Raw genomic sequence first — 12,393 nt, forward strand, 5'->3', positions numbered from 1 at the left:
CAACCGAAAAATAATCGTTTTTTTTGTCAAGGTTTTTCATTCCCAACGGTTTTTGAGTTTTTGGTTTTGCTCTATTCTTAGTTGATAACTTTATATACATGGGGTGTGGGGTTTGCTTTATGTGTATCGTAAAGTTTTTCGTTACTGAAAGTTTTCCTTTTCATCCTTCAGCTCTCCTCTGCGCCACTTTCGTAACAATCTGCTTAAGCAAGCATTTATTTTGTCGTTCCATCGCTCTCTTCGCTCATCTGTAATCTTATTTTTTCAGCATAAAACGAATTTCCCTTCCCTTCGAGCTTCTAGCAAGTGGAGTGGAGTTGTAATCTATAGCAATTGTGTAGCATTTGATGATAGCGCTTCTAGGTTTCGACGAATGGTGGCACTAATCTAAAAGGACCCTAGCTTCGATTGTTGTGGCTGGCGCGGGCTTCTCTAGCGAAGCCCGCCACCAGAAGAAAGAGGGATCGAAAAGCCTTTGGCGTGCCGCTCCATTTGGTTATAGCTAAACGAATTTATACGAATTTGTTAGGAGCGGTGGAACGGTGAACTGGTGTAAAAAAGTGTGTGTCCTTTTTTTTGTTTTTAGCAGCTTGTATATAATATTTCGCTTTCCAATTTTGACTACTTAACAACTTGTTTTCCCATGCCTTCTTTGTATCTCTCGTATCGCGCAAACCGTTTCAAATGCTTTCCGTCCTTTTCCATTTTTACAACGTTCCGAAAAATTGACGCGAAACCACACGCGGAACGGGAAAGCACACCACCACGTGTCACGAATAATAATAATAATACTTAGCATGTATGCGCACCGGCAACTCCTACGGACACACTAGGTTTAGTTATTTGAAGTTAATTTTCAGAGCTCGATTTATTCATCAGTCATGGTCATGGGCGGTCTTTACATGATTTGGTTGGTTTTTGGTTAGGGACAGGAGGTTTACTGGCATCGTTTGGATGTAACTTACTTACTTACTTTTTGTCTTTTCCATAGCAACGAACCGGAAAGCCACACGGAAGGCGGAAAAACGAACCTATTTCGAACATTCTCTCACACACTGGGACTGCGGGACATTCATTCCTTTAAATTGTTTGTGTGTTTGTTTGCTTTCATCATTTAGCTAAAGCTCACGGCATTTATTTATTTGTTTTCCGTTTTTACGTACACGTCTTTTGTCTTTATCTCTATTTGTTTTGTTAAAGTTTATTCCTTTGTTTTCTATTTCAATCTAGCGTTTTTGTTTCGGCTTTATTTCGTTTTGTTTGGTTGTTGTTTGCTTTCTCAACTTTTGCAGCAGTTTTAAATGAGCGGTTTTAAGGGCAAAGTTTATCCTTGTCTTATTATACAACCAACTAGGGGAAAGGAAGGTTTCATTATGGGTTAAGCTTTTTTTTGCTTTTCCTTTCTTTGTTTTGTCCTCTCCGGTCCGATTTTCTTATTGTGTAATGCCGCGTTTTGCGTCTCTTCTTCTACTCTATTCTTTCGCTTACGTTGCAGCTTTATAACACACGATCGCTTACACAAACACACACACGCACACCACTTCTCCGGAGTCAAGTCTTGTCAGGTTTAAAAAATCATATGTACAATACAATACTAAGGTCGTGTGTTTACGTGTCTGCGCCACACACACACACACTGTCCTATTACTTCTTCCATTACTCTTCATACATTAAATTGTACCAATTGTGTATTTCAACCATTTCTAGAATATATTAGCATAATACCGCCCGGTTTTTCCTTTTCTAATTAGTTTTAGTGTATCTGTATGTATCTCTTGTCGCTTGTTCATCGCTTATTCATCGCTACTCCCGCTATACTTTACTAAACGTGTTTCTCTATCTGCTGCTGTGCATTTGCAGCTGTAACAAATCTGTATGTGTGTCTGTTAGTGTGTGTGTTCTACTTTTTCCTCCATATAACACATTACTTAATAGTTGGCTACTACCACCAAAACATTCAGTTTTTTGTTAAACATATCCACCAACACCACCACATTCATCACACACCGTTGTATTTTGGTTTTTGGATTTTGCTTTGCTTTGCTAATTACTCATTAACACACTCCGAATCCTCATCGTTTGCGTGTGTTAGTAGTAAGAAGTAGTTTTTGTTTGTTTGTTTGTTCATCTTGTGTTGTTTTGTTTGTTTGTATTAGTTTGTAGCGTAGCGTGTTTTTCCTTTGCTTTAACGTCTCTCGCTTTTTTATCAATTTCTCTTTCTTCTCTCTCTGCATTAGGGTTTTATACACTCTCTTATCTACACAGCCATTTAACATTCGACAAAATTAGATTATTTTTGTTTTCTTTTTGTTTTGTTTTGTTTTAGCAATTGCAGGCTTACTCTTTCCCTTTGTTGCCCTTTTCATATTCTACCCATTTTGCTGTCCTGTTTTAAGTTAACATTAATTTTGAGTTTCCTTGCTCGAGGGGGCCTTTAACAAGTGAGATCAGGGCTGTACACTTAAAAAACCAATCAGTAAGTATTCGTGGTTGCCATACAAATAGTTTTCCTCTCTCCTGCATTTGTTGGAGTCGATGGCTAAAGTGACTATTCCGTTTACAAGCCACGAAAGTATGCATGTAAAAAGGTATGTAAAAATAGTGTTGCAAAAACTACGCATTAGCTGGCAGCTGCCCTATGAATTGCGTTAAAAAGAAGAGCAAAGAAGCTCACATAAAAAGAAAAGAAAACTAAACTGAATGTTCCACCACCGTCCCTCGCTCCCTGTCTAATTAAACGTTACAATTACTAAATCCCAACCTCCGGTTAGTCTCCGCCAAACACAATCGGCAGAGGGTTGGATGTAGAGAGGGCAGGTTTTGCGTAGGCCAATCAGCTTTGTTCGCAGCTTTCCCTCTTTCCAGCTCGCTCCAAAAAACGTTCCAACGAGAGCGAAAGCAAGCGGGAAGGAGGAAGCGAACGTCGGCAGCGAAGATCTCGCTTGCACGTGTCATCGAACGGCGGTCGAGTTGCGCGGTTGGTGCCCGGAATGGGATTATTCGATCAGCAGACAGCGGGGCAGATGCTCGCGAAGGTAGCCGAACAGCTCCTGGGACGCGCCGGGACAGTTGGTCAGCTCCAGCTCCTGCAGGTGGCGCAGCTGGATCAGGCTGGACAGGCCGGACGAGGTGAGCAGCGGGCAGCCGGCCAGGGACAGCACCTGCAGGTTGCGCATCGAGCAGAGATGCTGCAGGCCAAAGTCCCGGATCTGGGTGCACCAGCGCAGGAACAGGGCGGACAGCGACAGCATCGTGGAGATGTAGCCCACGCCGATGTCGGTGATGTGCACGCAGCTGTGAATGGGAAGAATGGGAGGAGGGCAAACAGAACGATTGTCCGCAAGGACTTTAGTAATGGTTTTATGTTTTGCACAGAAAAAAAGGGAAATAAAAGAATGCGGCATAAAAATAGGTGAAGAGCACTCTGGTTTGCTCGTGGAAGCATGGAACAATGTGCCCTCAAGCCCACGGCCATGCGGTTAAATGAAGCTTCTGCAGCAGAACAGGTTGATGGTGCCATTGAAAGCAAAATGGGTAAATTGCCCTCCGAGAAATGGTTCCAATTTGTTCCAACTCTTTTGCAGAGAGGATAAACCTTAAACTTGAAGTCTTCTTCCATCTCAAAGAGAAACCAGGGAGGGAAATATCGTTCCAAATAGGCCCAAATACCCATTTTCAGTCATTATTCAATTACCACGATAAATCTTCTTTTTTGTGAGTGAAATCCTTCATAATATCTAAAAGTTCAAAAGAATGCCAATCCTCACCGTCGGTAGAGTGTGCCAATAGCAGTGAACCTGTACCTGTGAATCTATCGGAGGACAAATTCTTGGAAGCAGCAATCCTTCGAAAATCCCTTGCCACCCGCTCCGACTCCGTGAGGTGGAAAAAAACGTTTCAAAATTAGAATCAATCCCAAACCGACGAGCTTTTCCATTTGACTTGACTACCTTTTGGCTTTTTATGCCTTTTTTGGGGAAGGTTCTATATGTGTAATGGTAAACTCCACTGTGTACCATGGGGTGGGAGTAGAATTAATTAAAATGTTAAATTGAGTTACCGTTCACCCGTGTACTTCCCCTCGTGCTCAGACGATCGTTCCCCGAACGGTTTTCGCATAAATTGTAAATAACTAATGGAAAACGCTTCACAACAATCAATCCTTTCCCTCTCGCTAGAAGATAAGAAGAAGACGGGTGACAACCAAAACAAGGACTAAAAGGGGGGAGGAGGAGGATGCTGTACCGATTGAGTTCGCTAAATGTAAATCAAAACACCTCCCATCTCCCTCCCTTGACAGTGATCCGTGGCCAGTCCAGGGAGGACAAAGTCTTTAGGCAACGTTAAATTGGTGTGACGCCCCCAGCAGTGGTTAAACGTCTTCGTTCCTAACCAAACCGAACCGAAGCGTGCCGCTGGCAGTAGCAGCTGGATGCGGAGTGATTATGTTTCAAATTAAAATTAATTGTTTCACGTTCACGTAGCAAAAAGAAAACGCGTTCTGCGAAGTCCTGCCAGCACTGGGCCGCTTAATGGGACACTAAGAATGAGAAGGAAGAGAGAGAGAAACAGGGAGATAACAAAAACACACAGGACAAGATACGACGGAGATGGGATCGGGAAGGTTTGTCCCTGGCCGTCGGTCTCTGTGTGCAAATTTCCATCCAATGGTCGGGCTCCGTTGCCTGGAACATCGTTGGAAGGACAAGATCGCAACTGGAGAGCGCAAGCGAAGGATGAAAGCTTTTAAGGCTCAAGATGGATGGACGGTAATGGTTAAATATCTAATTATGTCGATACTGCTTTGCAGTGACTGTGAATAATGCTGCCAGTGCTGCTGCTGGTGCTGCTTCTGCTGTATTTAGTAAGGAAATGATATGCATTTTGAAACCTTCCGGCAGAGTGTAAATGGCATAATGGACAGATGCTACACCTGGAAGCATTTTCTTCTTATTGCGACTATTATAAATATTAATTGGATTATCTGTTCTTTTTTTAAAGACATCTGCATAAGCATGTTTAAACATTAATAAACGGTTGGCTTGTATTGGAGCGTTTTGTACGTCTCTCTTTACTCTGTCTCTACGGAATGTACCTTTAAGGATGCAATTGAAATGAAACGATACACAAATTTCGTTTAAATTGCAAAAAAAAAACAGACAAATTAATTAACCTTATGTTGGTAAAACGATTTTTTCCATTTCCTACCTGTCTACCTGCCCAACATTAGCCTCAATTTGATTGTCATTTTGATAAAAAACTGTCTATTTAAATGTGACATTATCGACGAGCACGTGCCGGAAGCAAGAGCATTTCCATGCCGATCAAGTATTGATTTCTGAGGTTATAATTAATATACGAAACAGGAAAACGTCCAATAACCTGCCACCATCAATAACAATATTGATTGCGTGCAGTGGAACATCGACATTCTTCCCCAGTTACCGTCTCCAAGTGGTATAATTTTATCACCAGCACACACACGCGAGAGTGTATTTCTGATGCATAAAATAAAACCGATGTACCAAATTACATCCTCCAACCAGTGCCGGCAGTAACCTAGCAACGGTTGTAAAAGTGATTCCGGGCCAATCCGAGAGACAATCCATCTCGCTCCTTAGGCAGAGAAAATAGCAAATGTACTCCCCCTCCCCCCGATGGATGGATGGAGCGACTTCATCCCATCAATCAATCAATCAGGCCAGCCTTTGAAGTTCGTCGTCAGCGAGTGGCGCCGCCTGCTATGAAATGGGTTTCCATTTTCCGCTTGTTTTGTGTTTTCGCGTAACTGGTTCATCGAATCGAGCGGACTCACCCCCGGCCTTCCGGAGCGACCGGAAGGATGTGACTGCATGTTCTTTGCACCCCTCGATGGCATTCGAGTGAAACAAATGTGGCGTCACGGGATGCATGCGATGATGAAATGCAACCATCGTGTCGGTTGCTCGGCTAGAAAATGACCGTTTAAGTGAGCCAGCGACTTCATTCAACAATGAACAAACCCTACCACCCGCAACGGTAGTAGTATGATATCCGTACCGTACATTTAATGGCAAATCAATTACCCACTGCCCGGTAAGCAATCTAAGGGTAGATACTGTTTTTTTTAGAACCAATCAGAACTGGTTATGCCCCGGAACGTTTAGCGAAACAAAACCGAACCATGCACGTGGATGTCGCTCGGCAAATTGGTCTTCGCCGAACCCATCCGTTCGTAGATATTGTGGTTCGGTGTTGCCTTTCTATTTGAAGGAGCGCAGCAAAAATTCCAATTATAAATATGTAGCTGGCTCAGGCTAAGTGATTGGATCAATTTTGTGCGCACACGTGTCGAAATCATTTCGAACCATTTTTTTTTTGTTTTTTTGGGGTGGCTTTGTAAGTAGAAGAGAAACTTTTTGCTTCCTCACAGGGAAATACGAACGACTAAAAGGGATGTTTCGAAGGAGGGTAGAGGAGGACGGAGTGTAGAGCATTCAAGGAATGGGCTGAAGTATGTAACGAATGTTGGAACGCTTTCGTGTACGGTATTGAGGACACGACGATGAAGGTTGTCGACTTCTTGGAAGGAGAAACTTATAAAACTGTCTACTTTTAAACCCACAATTGTTCTGGTTTATCAAGCTAGAACGTTTAAAGCACAAATACGACAAGCCTCCCAACAGAGCGCCAGTCTAAAACATCCCCAAAAGAACGAAACGATGTGTTCTTTTCTAATTTATTCCAATAGTGCTTGCGCCAACAAGAGCACTTTAAAGTCCTCATCGTCAAAAGAAGATTTCGTAACATCTTAAAAGGGAATATCGTAACGGGCATATCTTCACATTTCCTGCATTGCACATTAATGATGCTTCATCGTTCTTACGAGATAGAGAGAGAGGCTTTAGTCCTAGCCGCTCTCTGTGCCGCATTTATTTTTCACCATAATTTCCACCAATGACCAGGCGTCTCCATCCAACCGCACGCACCGATGGAGACGCCTGATACTTTTCGTTAAAATAAAAACGATAAGATAAAGCGAAAGAAAAATGTGAAAAAAATCGTTAAAAAGAGGGGCCCCTAACTTACCGATCCAGCGTTAGCTCCTCCAGCTGGTTCAGATCACAGGCAATGTACTCGAGGGCGGCATCCGTTATCCGGGGGCACCAGGACAGATCGAGTGCCCTTAGCTTCTGGAGGTTTTCCGCAATCAGCTCCACACCGTCATCCGTCACCTTGCTGCAGCCGGACAGCGACAGCACGGTCAAATGTGGCAGAGAGTGTACTGAGTGTGCGTGAGTGTGTGTGTGTGTGTGTGTGTGGAAGAAACGAGAGAGAAAGAGGGAAATAACATTACAATAAACCACACGGAACACGAACGAAGCAGGAAAGAAAAACGGTCGAATAAGGGCAGGAAAAATGTCATTGCACCACAGGAGTGTAGCCCAAAGCACCCCAAAGAGGATCGCCACTAATGTCGGGCAAATGTTTGCCAGCGACAGTAATTGAAGGGTATGCATACGAATGAGGGGTTTGTTGTTGAGGGCGTTGTTGATACGAGTACCACTGATACATTGGGGTGTGCCATTATCGATTTGCTTTAAGATCTGCGAAAAAAAACATTACTCATGTTGCGGAAAGGCTGTCAAGAGCGCCCAAATGTCTTCATTATATCAAAGCTTCACTGTCGAGTTGCAAAACTCCGAATAAAAAAAAAGATTTGCTTAATGCATGCAATGTCGGTCGTTTTACGATGAATTATGACCATTTCATCATGACCTCGTTATTTTCAACATCTTTCTGTTATCTGGTATGAAATATCTCTTAATCTCCTTTGTGATATGAACGCTCTGACGATGAGTGAAAGGTATTTATTTTCTCATTTCCCTTTCGTTTCTTCAAACTCATAAACTGAAGGAATGGATCATGAGCATCAACTTATTTGTAACTCAAAAAGACGTTATGGAAATGAATATTTCAATTATTCGGTCTTACGGTGGGCAAAAATTACCCAATATTTTTGAATTTCTTCTGTTTACTTTTCCATCACATTCCTCAAACTGAAAGGTCACTTATGAAAGATCCATTGCTGTAAATGACCTAAAAAAAGAGAGAGAACAAACAATCGATCGATCGACCAGCCAGGTACTTACCAATGTTGACGACACCGTGGTTCGTAAGCTCCCAGCAGGACTGCAACCGGAGAATGCTTAGGCTGTGGCTTTGCTTGGGCGAAAAGTAACCTAACGCTGCGTCTGTCACGTGGTAGGCCTGCGAGGACAGCCAAAGAGCAAGAGCATATAAAACTACGTGCAAGTCGAAGCACCACACACCACTTGCTTCCTTCCTTCCTTACCTGCAGCGAAAATTCATACAGTGAAGGCAACAGTTGTGCGACGGCTCCGACCGCTTCGTCGGCCACATTGATGCAATCCGCCAGCGAGAGTGACACTATCCTTGGCGTCAGGCACGCCCACAGACCGGCCTCGGTAATCTCATTACATCCGGCCAGCTCCAGCTCGAACAGGGACTGCAATGGATAAGAAGAAGAAGAAGAGAGCAAACAATGCGACGGTTAGTAAAACTATTTCCTTAGCCATAAGCAGTATTTGCTGCGTCCGCTCGCTGCGAGAGGACACCAGCCACCAATGTCTTCCTTCTACTCCTCCGTTGGTGTTTACCGTACGAGGGGATTATGTTTCTCGGTTTCGGGCGTGTTTTTTTTAGACCAAAGGCAAGTGAAATCGAACCAAAACGGGCCCAAATCGCTAGCACGCTCGTGCGGAGGCAGCACAAACGTGCAAAGGTCGTACCGTATGGATTGGAATTGGAAGTCGTAAGTCGCGTGGGCTTCTGTGGTACGGGTGGATTAAACTAAATTAAATTTGAGTGAAGTCGGAAGCGCCTTTCCAGCAAGTGCCTCCCCGCCGGTAGCCGATGAAGGCAAATTGAAACAACATAAACCGTGTGGAATTGTGTTGGATTAAGCCCTTTGGCGGGTGTAGAAAGGAATGTTTGAGCTTTCGCTTGATTTGAAGCAATACGACACGGAGTAATTGGAAGCATTTACTGTGCGCCAATGTTGAGGCAATGTTGATTGGCGGGTTTTCCAAAGAGAAGAATGTGTGTTTGTATTGAACTGGGTTTATTAGCTTTTTCGATAAAGCTCGCTGTGTTTTATAGTATTTGTTTGGAAAGATTAAATTGAAAGCATTAATGAAAAATGAGGCAAAATGTCAAGATAACACAAATATATAAACAGATTGTCACAAAACCTAAAAGGTTATTGGATGAGATTTTGTACAGTTTACACATTCCAATGAGCTTCCCTCCACAGCAGTAGGTGCATTTGGCAGCCCAGACATATTTTCCGGAGCCACTCACCCAAACGTTATCGGTCCACAGACACACCCGGGAGAGTTTCGTATGTTTGCATTAATTTACATTTCCCCACCCAACGCCCACACTCCTGAGTCGGCAAGCTGGCGGTTATTAACGATCTGCTAATACCTCATGATTATTAATGTTGCAGCAGCGTTCTATTGTTTGAACGCGAACGGGGATAAGCGTTGCGCAAACCCAAAAAACTTTGATCAAGGACCGGCTGTGGCCAAATTTTATCTCTTCTAGACGGAAAAAAACCTCTAGAGAAGAGGCCTGTTGCCTGTGGGGAATAATTTGTACCAATATATAGACCGTTCTATAGTGTGATAATCGCTTACGCAAAGGAAAACGCAACTGTTCTCCAATACAAAAAATGCTTTTTAGTCCCAGAACAGAGCACAGACGGCAAATGAGAGAGGAGAGTGAATAAATATTAAACACAACCGCACAAATTGTTAACTAAAAGCATAAGGGGCACACGATAAAAAGGTTACTCCGGTGAGGGAGGAGCGGGCCAACATAAATTCAACCACTTTGGCCATCTCTTCTTGCGGCATCCTTGCTGACTCCTTTGTGCGAATGGTACCGAGGGCCGGGTGGTATGGGATGGGACGGGTGGTATATACACCCATATTAATGTCGGAGCATTATGCTGCTGTCATCAGATTTGCTGGAGATAGCGCAAGCAAAGCTAAGGAGCGTTTGAGCGAGACAAAGGGAAAGTGTAAGTGTAAAAAAAGGGAACAAGATAAATTCCAACTTCATAAAAAGGATGAAAAATATGTATATGCTTGCTCGCTCGCTGCTAGTGACTGCTCCAACTCTCCACGCTCGGTAATGAATATACGTTAACCCTCTTCTTATCGTTTGTGCTTTTCCAGTGTGGCGTGGGCATCAAAATGGCGCACTCTTTCATTACCATTTGTCTTTTTCGGCGCGTTCAACTGTTCCGCCGCAGTGAAACAATAGAATCAGCAAATAAAGCATTCATTTTGCATGCTTTATTTGCTATGCATTTAATGTTTTTTGAGGGGGAGGGAAGGAGGGAAAACAAACACATCTTTGCATAAAGATTAGGTTCATTTGAATTTAGGAATGAAATTGTCATTTTTGGGAAAGGGCTCTTTAGCAGACAGAAGAGTGTAATTATGCCAGATGCACAACACTCATGGTTTCCAAATAAAGCAAAAAAAAAAAACACACACACACACACACACACACAAAATAATCACATGAAAATGGAGCTTGATAAGAGAAAAAGAGTAAAGTGATTTAAGACGTCTAGTTGTAATTTGCTATTTTAAACACCTTCAAGCGAAGAAACATCCTTATTATAGCGTAATTATGGGTATTTCATTGCTATTAAAATCATTTCTTCCCTCCGATCGTCTTACTGCCCATGTGCGCATCATTGCCATAAATCAAACGAAACGATTTTCTAATCCAACCCATCTTCTGCTACTCACATTTCATGTGAGTGCCATCGCGTCCCATATTTTGCAACCATTTATACGACAGCATAACGATTCGTTAGAAACATAAACGATTTGCACAAAAAAAGAAAGAAAAGAAAACGAAGGCATACATTTTCCCACAGATCGTTTATTATCATCATTTTGTTGTCCGTCCTGCAGCAGCACAGAGAGACAAGAGAGACAAGACGGACAGGTTATCATTTCATTTCAAAAAACCCCCCTCCTCTCGTTTGGCACGGGTGTGCCGTGTGTGTGTGTGTGTGTGAGTAGGGGAAAGCAATTAAGTGTCAACACGATGTGAACAGAGTGGGAGGAAAGAAAAGCGGCCGCAGCACGTTGCGAACGATGATGGAACGATCCGCATGGCAGCGACGTCGCCGTTCAAGTTCGATTTGTGTTTTCGCCTACTTGGATCTCCCATCTTGCTTCCGAGGTGCCATGTTCCACTAAACTAAACATCATAAACGTCAGCAGCATTGTGTATGGCGTCGTGAGTGCATGTGTGTGTGTGTTTGTCGGCGAGATGACGATGGAGGGACACGGTTGTTTAATCGGACGTTTTCCTACCGGTGGTTGTTCCGGTGTGAATGAAAAACAGAACAAAAACAGGCGTCACACAATGGAAAAGGAAATTCGCTGACCAGCTGTAGTTGTATGTGTGTGTGTTTGAGCTTCTGTTGAGTTTTCAAGGTTATCCATATCCGGCTGTGCTGTTGCGGAGAATCGCACGGAAAATCACAAGCACGGCTGTTTTATCTCGTCGAGATTCACACTCTACTAAATCCGTCATGTACTATAGACAGCCAGTGTAGTAGGGTCATTTCCCTCGAGTGGTTTTCCTCTCCCGTGTCGAATCGTGAAACAACACAACACCATCGAAGGGAGAATAGCGAACGGAGGACGATGCTGGTGGTGGTTTACGTTATCTAACCGATTTGGTCACACTCCTCAACACACTTCCTGCTTGGTTAAGCTGGCGTACAAACTCACACACACATTCACCCAGCTAGGTACATTCTTCACATACCGAGCGTTCGGCAATTTGTCCCAGTGGCGTCGACACTTACGCCGCGTTCGGTTGAACTACTTTTAATGTTGTTGATCACACAAACACACACACACACACACACATGGGGGAACGGGGGGGCTCTTGATTGCTTCAGCACCGCCTCGTCCCGTCAACAAACAGTGCGTCAACAAACAGTGCGGATCAATGTGTTTGTAGGGAAATGTGGTTGTTTGTGGCTTAAAAATAGCAGACGGTGCGAGTTTGGGTAATTTACGAACCGATCAGCTGATTGTAGAAGTGTACACCCACTTTAAGACGAGGTGTGGACGATTGAACTCTATAAAATTTAACTCTGAAAAATAAAATATCGCTGATGATGGTAAAGATTTTTATCTTTTAGTAAATCGCTATATCATCTCCAACATCATATTTCCAGTTAAATGTGTTTGAAACAGGTTGAAACGAACCTGGGGAATTTCCTCATTAAAGTTGCATTGAGGTGTAAAATTAATTCAATTATACATGTAAATGAAAAGCTCACATTTG

At 43.2% G+C, this 12,393-nt stretch overlaps 1 protein-coding gene across 6 annotated transcripts in view; it reads right to left on the reverse strand.

Annotated features, from left to right (window-relative positions):
- Nucleotides 1–2,107: 2,107 nt before the first annotated feature.
- LOC1280554 (F-box/LRR-repeat protein 16) overlaps nt 2,108–12,393 on the reverse strand; it is a 34,106-nt gene continuing 23,820 nt past the window's right edge. For all 6 annotated transcript variants that reach the window (XM_320406.5, XM_061662473.1, XM_061662472.1 and 3 more), the window contains exons 3-6: nt 8,336–8,509; nt 8,133–8,250; nt 7,069–7,264; nt 2,108–3,294 (exon numbers count right to left, since the gene is read on the reverse strand). In XM_320406.5, coding sequence (XP_320406.5) covers nt 2,997–3,294; nt 7,069–7,264; nt 8,133–8,250; nt 8,336–8,509 — 786 coding nt within the window. In that variant the 3' untranslated portion in view covers nt 2,108–2,996. The remainder of the gene's footprint in view (nt 3,295–7,068; nt 7,265–8,132; nt 8,251–8,335; nt 8,510–12,393) is intronic.

This window comes from Anopheles gambiae, chromosome 3 (genome assembly GCF_943734735.2).
Source record: "Anopheles gambiae chromosome 3, idAnoGambNW_F1_1, whole genome shotgun sequence".
Lineage (NCBI taxonomy): Eukaryota > Metazoa > Arthropoda > Insecta > Diptera > Culicidae > Anopheles > Anopheles gambiae.